Here is a 12830-nt window from a genome sequence, read left to right on the forward strand (position 1 = left end):
TTTCACAACACCAGGCTCTTCTTTTATTAATAAAACTGTGATTCAAACACTAACTAATTGCCTCTTACTTTCTCATAACCTTTGTACATAAATTTAAAAAATGGTAGTAAAGCAGTAAAAAACGGAAGTAATTTTAATGTCCTTTATTAATAATTATCTTTGGTACAATATCCTGTTGTTTTTGATATTTTCAATTTCTCGTTACATACTAAAGTAATACCGAAAGATCATAAATTTAATTTGTACCAAGGAACAAGAAATATTTTCTTATCAGAACTAATAAATCGGTATTAATAATAGTAATGTTTCAAACATTGTTAAAATTTTCCGCAATGGAGTCTTTGGATTTCTTTCTAATTTTTTTATTATTTTAAATACACCTTAAACTATTTGTGTTTTCTAAAATGCTTACATTACTTAATTGGATTAAAATGGCTATTACATTCAAATAGGGATGACTAATTCTATCTTAATAATATTGAATAGTAGAAATGATATTAAATAAACATGAAAAAGAAATGGCACCAACATAAATATATAATAATGTGAAAATAAACATAATAAATAAAATTCCTAAGATTGCCATTTGAAAATTAATATTTTTTTGAATATACACGATATGAGATATTGTTTATATTATAGGATGGCACAAAATTTTTCAACCACTAAACATTGTTTTAAAAAAATTCAACCATCCAAAAAAATTATATTAACTACTATTAAATTGTTATAAATAAAACATTAAAACATTCTCATGATACTGTCATAATCATCGCTTATTAATTCATTACATTCCTATAAGAAGGACAAAACGTAACATTTAATCTTAAAAAAAGAATAACATAGATTAAAAATTATAATACCCTTAAACAATTATATGATAATAATTTTTTTTAAATAAATTATTAATGTTATTATAATAAAACCTTTGGGCTAATCACTTTAGTTTTCAATGGCAAGTTATGTTTGCTATGATTAAGTATTAATTAACATCCACAAATATTTTTGAATCTTTGGGTTACTATTACTTATACTAAGTTACATTAAAGTTATTAATGATAAAATATTTATTTGCAAGTGATGCTTGATTATCTTCATTTATGTGTATGACTTAAACAGTGCTATATTAAATCTAGTTAAAATTAAAATTGTTATTCCCCAGAATATATTGACAACAAATATTTCTTCTTTAACATTAGGGACTTTTCTTTTCATTTGTTAGTAACTCCAATAATTCCTCTGTAGTTTTATTCTCTTTCTCAAACTTTTCCATTTTCTCCCTTGGCACTGTCCCTTTTAATAAGATGTCTATATTGTTTCTTAGACGTTTTAATGCAGACAAGGATTCATTCTTACAAGGAGTATGACCCATTGCCTCGAGAGACTCGATTAAAAGATCATCTATTAGACGCTTATTAAATCCTGTTAAAAAAATAAATTTGTTATTGAAGTTATCATAATTTTTTTTTATATTTTCACAAAATGTCAAGAGTTTGATGGACATAATTTATTTACAATAAATTTTGAGCATTTTCTGTTTACAACTTGTATACCAGTAGCAGTAACAGTTTAAGTCAATTATTTTACTTAAGTGTAATTATTGAAGAGCTACTCAATAAATATGGAAACTATTTATCATTTTTAAAATTATTATAAATATTTTGTTTAACCCATTTGCTATAAATCATTAAATAAACTCAATATGTAAACTGTAGAAAAGCTCATTCTTAAATATTTGTTGCACTTGCAGAACATATTTCAATGTCTAAATTTCGATCACACTTGAATGGAAAAATATTTGTTTGTACTTTAGTGTAAAATCAAATAATGTTCTGAATATTTATTTATGTTATTGTGTAGTGCTATCGAAAGATATCTTAATGTGACAATGACAGATGTAATACTGTATTGTTAAAAATTACATTTAATAATTTCTAAATTCATTGTTGCTATCAAATATTAGCTTGAAAAGATCACTATACAATAAAGAAAATCTCAAAGTATTCAGCAAATTGGCAGCAAATAGGTTAAATAAAAAACAGTTTAGAATTAGAACTAATAATTTGGACTTCAAAATAAATGTATAAATGTAATATTCTTTACTAACAATTCTCTAAAAAGAAATTTATCTTCCAGATAGAATATTACATGTTGGAAACATAAAAAGCAAAATTATAATAAAAATACCAATAGCAAAAAATTACCCATAGCCACCTAACTATTACCAACACCTGTAAACCTTATTATACCAACACCTTCATTATTAACAAAATGGAAAATGAACTCACTTATAACAATATTACCCATGATAGATTCTGCTAGCTTGTCTGCTGCCTACAAAAAGATGACATTTTGCTAAATATCACGCTGATGGAGCCTAGAAATTGACACAAACCAAAAACTTCACAAAAGCACACAAACACTTGCATAAAGTATCTAAACCCTTTGATGTATAGCATAAAATAAAATTTTTGCGCACACAAAAAATGATCATTGTGCAAAAAGTGTTATAATCATTGCTGTGGAGAAATGTTTTTGTGAACTTAGAAATCCTGTCATTGTCTGCAGCAGGATTTTTAAAATGATTTTATGTTCTGTAAACTACTTGAACAGAATGAAAATTGATGTATTGTGTTTTGTCAAATATGGACTCCTGTTATTGCCACACACACAGGAAGCAATGTATGCTAAATCCAAAATAAAACATCCAGTGCACTCAATTTTATGTAAGTGAATAAAGTTGTCTAAATAAAATAAACATTTACGCACCTAAATATTTCAGTTTTTCTTTGCTTGCAATCATAGTGAAGAGTAGTGCCAGAAGGAATCTCATTCGTGATAAGCTCATTATTGATTCTACTTCAACTGCATCATACTTTTTCGGTGTCTCTTCCACTTCTTGCAAAGCCTGTTCCTGATCAGAGTTTTTGCAGATTTTAACATGAGAATCCAAGTGGGCTTTCAACTTGAAGAATTGCTTACATTTCTCACATTTATAAGGATTGTCCTTTCCATGGATATTTCTCATGTGGGCTTTCATATGTGGTAATTGAGAAAAATAAAGTGGGCACATTGCACATTTAAAAGGCTTTTCCCCTGTGTGTCGCCTTATATGTAACATTAGAGCATTGGAATGTGTAAATGGTCGCCCACAAATCCTACATGGATATGGCCGATCACCTGTATGTGATCGACGATGAACATTTAGCTGGGTAGACTGGGTAAAACGCTGACCACAATCTTCACATTTATGTGGACGTTTTTTCTCATGTGTACGTAAGTGCTCAGTCAAATGTCCTTTTAATTTTTTCTTGCAAATAGGACATTGGATGGTTTGTCCAGCATGACAAATCTGAACATGTCTTCTCATAGATGTAAGTCGCAGAAAATCTTTACCACAATGCTGGCACACAAAGTCCTTTATTCTCAAATGACTTTTAATATGAAGAGCAAGATTGCTTCTGCAGTCATAGCTCATGTCACAGGCAGTACACTTGTACTTGCCTGTAATGAGGTGTTCTTTTTCATGTTCATTCAACAACACATTGTGAGTGAACTGTTTGTTACAAAAAATACACTTTAGTAGCTCTTCATTTTTCACATGCACCGTCATATGCTCATCTAATTTATCTTTCAACAAGAATGGTTCTTCACAAACACCACAGATGTAATGATTAGCAATTTTCATACCTCTTGCATGTTGTAACTTCATGTGAGTTCTCATGTTTTCCTTTATATAAAATCGTTTGTAGCAATACTTACATGTATATGGTTCTATTTTGAGGTGAACATAAATGTGCCTCCGTAAAGATGTTTTGTTAATGAAAAACTTTTTACAGTAATCACATTGAAATATTTGTCTCTTTGCAGACCTGTTACAGCTAAGAACTTGTTTTGCCATCCATGATAATTTCTTATCTTTTTCTTTTTTTTCTTTGCCTAATTTTGTAACTTTACTATGATGTTTCTTTTTTATTAGACTTTTCACAGCAATAGTATGGTCACCAGCAGATTTTTTTCCATTTTGATTACTTACGCCTGTTTCATTATTGTTTAAGCCATTAGAACCAGAACTTTGAGATAAGTTTTTTTCTTTCTGTGCTTTGTTCTCCTGAATCAATAATTCAGTTTTTAAAATATTGTCAAGGAAATTCAAATTTAATCTCTTTTTTGATTTTATTCGTCCACTTTTAGCCATAAAACTATCTTTAACAATATCCAACTCGTCTTTATCATTACTAGGCAATTGTTTTTTCGTCAATTTATCTTTCATGAGATGGCCATTTTTAAGAAAGAGCTGTAATTTTTCCTGTGACACTAAGGTTTCTTTATTTGAGGGTCTTTTCATTACGATGTGAGAATATGATCCATCATTTATACCTGTTGATGATTGACCATTTTTATCAGTACGTTTACCTTTAGGGGAGGCATTTTTTGGCGTCTTGACTTTATTTTTTACATTAGCCATTATGAACACTTTATTTAGATTCCATTACTAAGTATTCATCTACTCTTAATACGATTAATGTTACAGGAACAAGCAAGAGTAACCCACCACCAAGAAGGAACGATTAGTATAGGCGTCGCTTTTAACGTGAAGTATATATACATCTACTGGCGTTGGCCGCGTTTTCGAAGTATACTTACATGCACTGTTTGCATTAGAGATTCGATAATCACCTCAGCAATACTAGTTAATGACGGCTCTAATGTGCGAAGGACGAAGCCACTGCGTGCCTTTTGTCTAATACGAATATAGATATTACCTTGCTCGCTCGTGAAACATTGAATAAAATGAACGATCCATTGTATTCAACGCCTTGATCCTGATTTCGACTCCCGCACGCAACCTTTACATTTGTTTCATTTTAATTGAATAAAATATTCGATTCACAAAGACGCCGGACGAAGATTAACTATGTCAACCTTACACATTAAATTTACATTTTTAATTTAGCTTATCGAACGAAAGAGAAAGAGACGCAAAAAACATTAAAACGCGCCTGTCAATGAGAGTGACGAATAGCACTAGTGACATCTAGTAGCGGGTAATATGGGGAACTTGAAAGGCATTTTCTCTTGTTATGATGCATATGCTTCTTATTTAAAACTAAATTTATTGATAATTTAAGGTAACGTAAACGGTAAAAGTCAATACCATTAATATAAGCATCTAACATTACCATACTTTACATGTTATGAATAGTAACCATAGTCTTTTTGAATTTATTGTTGAAACGTAGATTCATCGATTTGAAAATGTTATACCCATTTTACTTACATATAATTCTATATTTACAGCCAACAGAATTAATAAAAATGTCCTAAAGTTTAAAAAACTAAGGTGATGACAAAATTTCAAAATAGACAGATATTCAATAAAATATTAACCGTAAGATATTCAGCAACTATGTACGTTTTTGTTACTAAAATTACGCCCACAGAAACTTTTGATATTTCACTTTCAATTAAATATTACGCTGGAATATTACTTATTTACACAAAATCACTTGCGTAATCTGCACCGTTGATGTCTTTTTAATAGTAACTAAACTTGGATATTAAAGACATCAACGGTGTATTCTTTTCGTTTTCAACACTAATTTTAAATGTTAAATCAATGGGTATAGCATGTAACATAAGTAATATTCACATGACTTTAAATTTTAATTATTTTACAAAATGTACAAATGATTTACGCAATGATTTAAGTTCATACGGGCGGAATTTTTTTATTCTATATAGGTTGCTGCTGTTTGAAATAAAATGATAGACATGAAACGAGGACAGAGTGGCTAGAAAGTTAGCTACAAGAATAGATATTATAATAATTACTGATGTTTAATCTAAATGTATTAAATTTTTGTATCTAATCGCTTAATAAATTTATCAAATTTTAATAATTCTATATGGTTATTAAAAATACAACAAAAAACTTTACTTTTATTAATCAATAAGTTTTACGTTAAAAGAAATTTTATGTGTATGTTAAATAATGAATTATTTTCCAAAGTAGCTATAGAAATAAATTAAAGTGAACCGATGAAAGGCTTAATTTGACATTTCGTATTGAAATAATTTCTTTGCACTTCTTCCAAGTGATTATTGGTAATCCATATTGAAGAGTATCTTAAAAAATATAATTGGTATTTGTATTTGTTTATAATTAATTCAAATAAAAGTCGTATTATATACGACGACTTTTTGACATATATGGTTTCCGTGATTAAATTACGCGGATTTCATGGCCCCAAATACAATGTGCATCCGGACCATATTATAGCAGATGCTTTCCCCATTGTGAACGAACAATGGACTTACACCACGTCCAAAGGCCGGGCCCACGCGCCGCTGTGCTTGCACAATCGTTTACTACACGATGACATTGCTTCGTGGAATTTAACTTATAATTAGGTTTTCATAATAAAATCCTCTATATTTACAGTAACCAAAATCATTTAGATAACCAGTGAGCATGGCGGTTATGGATTTATTTCTTTAAATATAATATAGAAAAATATGTATCGAGTTCTATTTTTAAATGGTCTTTTTTAGGCGATTTTAGAATAACTCGATTCACTTACAAGATTTTTTTTTCTATCACAAATGCTTTAATTTTTTTAATTTTAATTTTGACAGCACTTACAGAAACTTATCTACAGAGCTATAAAATATAATTAGAGAAATAACCCCCGATTTTGATCCAATCAATAAGCCAAGCATAACAATATTTAATTGCAAAATTGATTTTTATTCGTTTTTTTATAAGTTTTGTACTTATGGTGGAATTTATTTATACTGTACACTAATACAATTTTTTTTAGTAAAAAAGAATAGTTTTTGTTTTATATATACTTACATATTTTGGTTTTCATTATTAATTCTTCTGCACTGTTTATTGGGAAAATATTACCAGTATTCTCATCTTATACGATTTTTTTGCACGCTTTTCTAAGGAGCGTACCTACCATGTGATAAAAGATTAAAGTATGCCACTGACACTCAGTTTTCGTTTACTAAGCTGATTCATCCTTTTTGGGACAAAACGTACGATTACATAATAAAATCTCTGTAGCAATTTTACATTTATCCGCAAAAAAATTAAAGCCTATGTTAAAAAAAGATTGATCAATAACAAATGTTATTGTATAAAAGATTTTTAATATACTTACACACCGGATAACGGGAATTGGCATCATGTTGTTTTTCATTTGACCTATGAAGGATTTATAATTTTAAAAACTAAAACTGACGTTAACATTATATTTAGTTTTTTGTCCGGGTCTAACGAGATAGCATCAACATTCCGAACCCGGCGTAATATGTAAAAAATACTGGAATCAATAATCCTATGTATAAATATATATTTAAATGTATACCACATAAATGTATTGACTTTTCAAAGATGTTTAGCGAAGCCTATTCGTAACTATAAATATTTATTTCATTATTTAAGCTGAATCATCTTTATTCATATTATTATTGCAAAAATAATATAATTTTTTTTTGTTTAATGTTAAATAAAGGCTTATATTGAATCTCTCCCTTTTTAAGTTTCTCGTATTGAATTCACGGCCGGTTCTAGCGTTTTGAGCGCCCCGGGAAAAACAAAATATGGTCACTTTTTATACAAGAATATGCTAATTTTCTGCATTCAAAATAAATTATAAAAAATACTCTGGTAAAAATATATTTATTTTAAAAATTATACTGCATAAATTTTTGATGTTTATCAAAGTTTATCAAAAATTAATATAAAAATCTTTTATTTTTATATGCATGCTCCTTTATTCGGCGCTTATTTATGTTACAGGAGGTTCAGTTACCGTTGTCTTGTCGTGGTGAAGCGAGTAGGGACCCCCATTATCTATCTGTATATCACATTAGCTCCCGCAGGTAAAGTGGAATTTAAAGAGGAGTATCGGTGTGTCAAAACGCCGCACTTCCTTATCATCGTAAATAAGAGATGTCACACTGCATATTCATAAATATCAAAGCGTTCAAAATCGGTATTTCTGGATATTACAGTTATAATAATTCTGCTTGATGTTGATTCTGTTAGCCCGGGGGTTTTTACAGCTTCATCTGAACTGAGTTCATAGAGCGGAAGGATCCGTGAACTTAAAAATAAAACAAAAGCTGGAGAAACGCATTCCAGCTGTACGAATTCGTTCGTACGTAGTAAACAGCTCTACCCGAGTAGCACTGTGTAGTATTGATGTTGTGTAATTGCGGCTTTGGACGTCAGCGTGGACCACAGGCGAGTCAAGGAGGGATCCGGATCCAACCATGGTTCGGCCACCCTATTTGCGGTTAGTGAGCGGGCGTTCGTCCCCGTAATAACTTGTGTTAAGTTATTCATGCGCATTCGAACACCATTTGAATTTAAACGCCAGCAGTGATGTGTCGCTGCTGCTGCTAAAGAGTCGAAATTATAAATAGTCTCTGTATAAATTGAAATCATCGCCCCGATCATGCCAGCGTGAGTTATCTGCGCTGGTAATAGGCGCCGAGTTTCAATATAAAGGATAAAACCAGCGCAGATGAACCTGCCGGAAACTGTCTGAGACGTTTGGCGCTTATCGGCGCTTGCTACCAAGTTTCCTTCTGTATATGGCTTTTGAAATAGATACGTACTCGGGTGATAATTCGCCTCCGTGTCTTATTTATTTTAACCCATGCACAAATAAACAAAAACACACGCACACATTCGAATTCAGATTATAGCTATTTGATACAGAATAATATGGTTTCTCACTCTGGGTCATGAATAGTGCTATGAACGGAATATTTCTACGATATCGTTCAGGAATGAGGAGTTTCGTAGACGAACGAAAGTGACCGGGATATTCCAGAGAATAAGTTGCAGTAATAGTAGACAGGCCTCGTATCGCGCAGAACAGAAAGCCTCTGAGGATTTAAGGTTCTAGAATGAAGACCACTGACCGGCAAGTGCAGTGCAGCATAACCCACGAGCTAGACAAACTACCTAAGTTAGTCGGAAGACGCTGGACACATGTCGCTTCCATCAGGTCTTGTTGGAAATCTGTTTAGCAGTGGACGTCTTACGGTTGACGGCGCAGGTTACCGTTATGGAAAGTTTATGGCGTTAACCTGACTAACCTTAGGAAGCTAGAAAAAGCAAGTTCTACTCGGAATTATCATCCGAACTAGCATGAGCCAAACAGCTTTTCCTTTTGTCTCTATCATAGCTTAAATCTTATATAATTATATCTAATATAAGTAGTGTAATAAGGCAACAAAGAAATTTATTCATTAATATTTATTTAAAATTTATGTTGATTTATATATACACCATACTGTACGTTAATTTGAAAAAATAACACAAATATGAAGCTGCAACACCCGCATATGTAATCATTGTACGCAATAAATATAACGATATCGAGTATTGAATGTAAACTATATGATTCAAGTGGTTGGTATCGGGTTACATGTGCAAATTACAACTTCCGTCTATAAAGCAATACATAATACTCATATATTCCAATGATATATTATTAATGCATATGTAAGTGATATTGATATATTCTTCTTTTAAAAGACTATTTCATTCGAAATTATTGGATATACACAATACAATTTAAACCTCATTGGAATGTGATGATGTCGTTATTGTTACTGTCTGTTCTGCAAAATGGGCCGGATTATTGATCTCTGTTTGGTAATGATCTTGTTTTATTTTATTATTGTTTGACTTTTCCATTAAATATTCTTAGTGAGATAGTTTTAAGGTAATAATTGTAACTAAATATACATTTCTAATTTCTTACTGCCTTTTGTTTGTGTTTATCTCCAATAAAGTAAAATAAATAAGTAGATATTAATATATTATCACCTTTACATATGACTGATTAAGTATTGTTTATTATTGCGGAATATAGATCTTCCTAAGTAGTCTTCTTCTATTTCAGTAGACAAACACTGCAAGGCGTAAGCTTCCCCTTAAGATTGCTACTTTCCTCGACCTTAACTAAATATATCGTCAGTCCGCCTAATGGAAAGCCTGACCACGTCGCGTTTACCGGGTGGTCATTATATTAGTCATTAAATTATATTATGTGATTCAGCTTGGAATACGATGTCAAGACGAAGTGATATCCATATATATATATTTGAATACAAGGGACACAAATCATGTAACTCGTGCTGACCGACGACATAGTAAAGACGTCATCGTGGCGATCTTTGGCTTGATATGATACTGTATGAGACTTAAATATATATATATATATATATATATACACGTACATATACATACACACATATATATTTTTTATTCAAATAGGCATTTACATTGAGTTTTGAATTGTCATTTATTTTTAAAATTATAAAAAGTGGTGCACTACTGCTGCCCAAATGGCATAAGCAGAATCCGCGGTTTTAAGGCGGCAATGCCCAAAGGGTGTCTAGTTTATAGGTAACAAAGCTAGAGCGGCTTAAGCTGCCGCATACTTTACCGGATTGGGGAGTCACCGAGTTCTTAGATTCTTAGATCGGCAGACGCTCTATGGAACGTCTAGGCCCAACGATTGGACCTAGGCTTGGACTCACAAGGTCCCCTGCTGAACCTCATCATGATCGGTTGCTATAGCCTTTTTTTTCGCGCGCTTTCAATGTGCGCATTTAAAGTAAGTTTGTCGTCCTGGATGACAGATTTGAGTCACCCATAGCACTGGACTATCTACGAGTGTGTTCTAAGCTGATAGAGGACATTGCTTGTGGAAGGATTAATTTCGATCCTCTATTTACGGAAAGTTCATCTCGGGGCGTTGGCTGCGGTCTGGAGGCATTTGTTGATGACGCCGGTGGTGACACCAGAAGTATAAATGTATGTTAGATCAGTATATTCAGTCTGTGACATTCACGGAGGGCTCCGTGAATCTCGCGGACTGAATATACTGATCCGCTCTGTTATACTACTACTATTCCGCTTCGTGAACTCAACTCAGATGAACCTGTAAAAGCCTTCGGGCTAACAGCACGACGCACTTCAACAGAGAATAAATAAGTCAGTCCGTGAGAAAATTACGGCTCAGTAAACCGATCTACTGGGAAAAGAAACTCAACAGATTATAAATGAATATCATATCCATCCAAATGTACCAAATTTAAAATTGATCATTTATCTGTCAACGTTTATCACGTAATAAAACAGACCAATTATATACAGCAAATAATTACGGTATATCAAAAGCACAGTCATCTATAGTATCATCTAAAACGATGAACAAATAGTTTAAATCTATTTCAATTAGAATCAATTAGATAACAAACCTCTACTTACTCTTTATAAATCACGCAAACAAATTATCGCGTATATAATGTTATATATATAATGCGATATTGACTTTCTACGTAATATTTATCGTTTAAGAGTTCCAGCCATATGTAGGTATATTATCTCTTGTTACTTTTGTAACAGTTTACATTGCATAAGTCATGGGACAATTACGTAATATTTCGTGTTTCTCGGAAACATGAAAACGGTCGTTTAAAGACAATGAATGTTTTCACAAAGAACAATTTGTAATTGTTCTGTCATTAGACCAGGAAGAATGAAAATTAAGGTGTGCAAATAAAGAACATTTTTAATACAGTTAGTTTTTCTTACAGCATTACGAAGCTGTGTTAAAGACTGATATTAAGTGTTATAGAATGTTTTATAAATAAACGTGCCTGTGAACATTGCAGCTTGTATTCACTATAAGGTTTAATGTTCTATTTTTAGTGTAAACACGGGTTTACAAGCAAACATTCTTATGGATCCATATGGCGCATATATCGCATTACACGCACGTTTATTGCAGTAAACATACTTATGATGCTGGATGTTATTATAACAATCCTAATAACAATCCGCTTATAAAATTCAAATGTATTCTATTTATTTATTAACACTTTTTTGTACACCATAGACAATAAATAAAAGAAAAATAGATATGATTCATGTGGTACAACAGGCGGTCTTACCGCTCGTGGCGATCTCTACAAGACAACCATTGGATGGTGATGAGAGACATGAAGTAGAGGGCAGTTTTGGGTGTACGTATAGACAAATACTTACATTACTATATACACATACACACATATAAATATTTACGTGGAAAAGGTACTACATAAATACGAATATTTCGAGAGTTACTACAAAATATATTATAATACATTCTTATACAATTATAGTTTAATTCCAAAAATGAAACATTTAAGTATTAATTATGGTTTACCGTAAAAGAAATGTAACAAATTACTAAATAAAACAAAAAATAATAAGCATTATTGGAAAACTGTCATTTTGACATTTGACAAAATGCTTATTGTGCAGCAAAAAAAAATTGGTTATTTTATTACGTAAAACCTTAACAGGAAATATTAAAGCTAAAGACAAACATCTCTGTTAACATTATACTTATCAAGTATGTTTTAGTTGTTGTATTGATTAGATTAAAAAGCTCCACCTCTGCGTGCTTCGGATGACGGCATCGCACGATAAGGTACGCTTTATCTAGAAGTCTTTAGATAAGGTGGAGTCGAGCCTTGCCTGATTCATAGGTGATTGAACTTTATGAAGTCTTTTGTACTGGCGTAAGCTATTTATAGGGCAGTATGACTTACGTCACTCGTACGTCGCTGACTGGAAACGGGAAGAAATACGCCTACATGTGTATGAAGGAAATCATAAATAGCGGGGATAAATGCATGTTGAGATGACTTGCATCTTAAAAAATATTTGAACAGATGCTTAAAATCATTTTCATACGGTTGTCAAGAAATCAACAACGTAGTAGATGTTACTTTTTTAAAGAGAT

General features: G+C 31.6%; 1 protein-coding gene across 4 annotated transcripts; it reads right to left on the reverse strand.

Moving 5' to 3' along the window:
• Positions 1-108: 108 nt before the first annotated feature.
• On the reverse strand, positions 109-4989 carry LOC137919596 (zinc finger protein draculin-like). 4 transcript variants are annotated; one of them, XM_068762727.1, is made up of 3 exons: positions 4767-4988; positions 2770-4380; positions 109-1422 (listed from the first exon to the last, which is right to left on the reverse strand). In XM_068762727.1, the coding sequence occupies exons 2-3, from the start codon at positions 4346-4348 to the stop codon at positions 1196-1198; spliced, it is 1806 nt and encodes a 601-aa protein (XP_068618828.1). In that variant the 5' UTR covers positions 4349-4380; positions 4767-4988; the 3' UTR covers positions 109-1195. The 4 variants fall into 4 exon arrangements, with proteins under 4 accessions (XP_068618828.1, XP_068618827.1, XP_068618830.1 ...); XM_068762729.1 differs by adding an exon at positions 2289-2334 and having other exon boundaries at positions 1335-1422; positions 2770-4989; XM_068762728.1 differs by adding an exon at positions 2289-2377 and having other exon boundaries at positions 1335-1422; positions 2770-4989.
• Positions 4990-12830: the final 7841 nt, after the last annotated feature.

This window comes from Battus philenor, unplaced genomic scaffold (genome assembly GCF_028537555.1).
Source record: "Battus philenor isolate CCGP_79_NKW_IND1 unplaced genomic scaffold, ilBatPhil1.0.hap1 SCAF_16, whole genome shotgun sequence".
In the NCBI taxonomy this organism is placed as follows: domain Eukaryota; kingdom Metazoa; phylum Arthropoda; class Insecta; order Lepidoptera; family Papilionidae; genus Battus; species Battus philenor.

What these genes read in the sequence shown, in the direction of transcription:
- LOC137919596 (XM_068762726.1), bottom strand. Translation starts at nt 4,468, where the DNA reads ATGGCTAATGTAAAAAATAAAGTCAAGACGCCAAAAAATGCCTCCCCT. An exon ending in AGAAAAACTGAAATATTTAG is followed by an intron (nt 1,423 to 2,769) that starts GTGCGTAAATGT and finishes TTTTTTTAACAG; the next exon opens with GATTTAATAAGCGTCTAATA.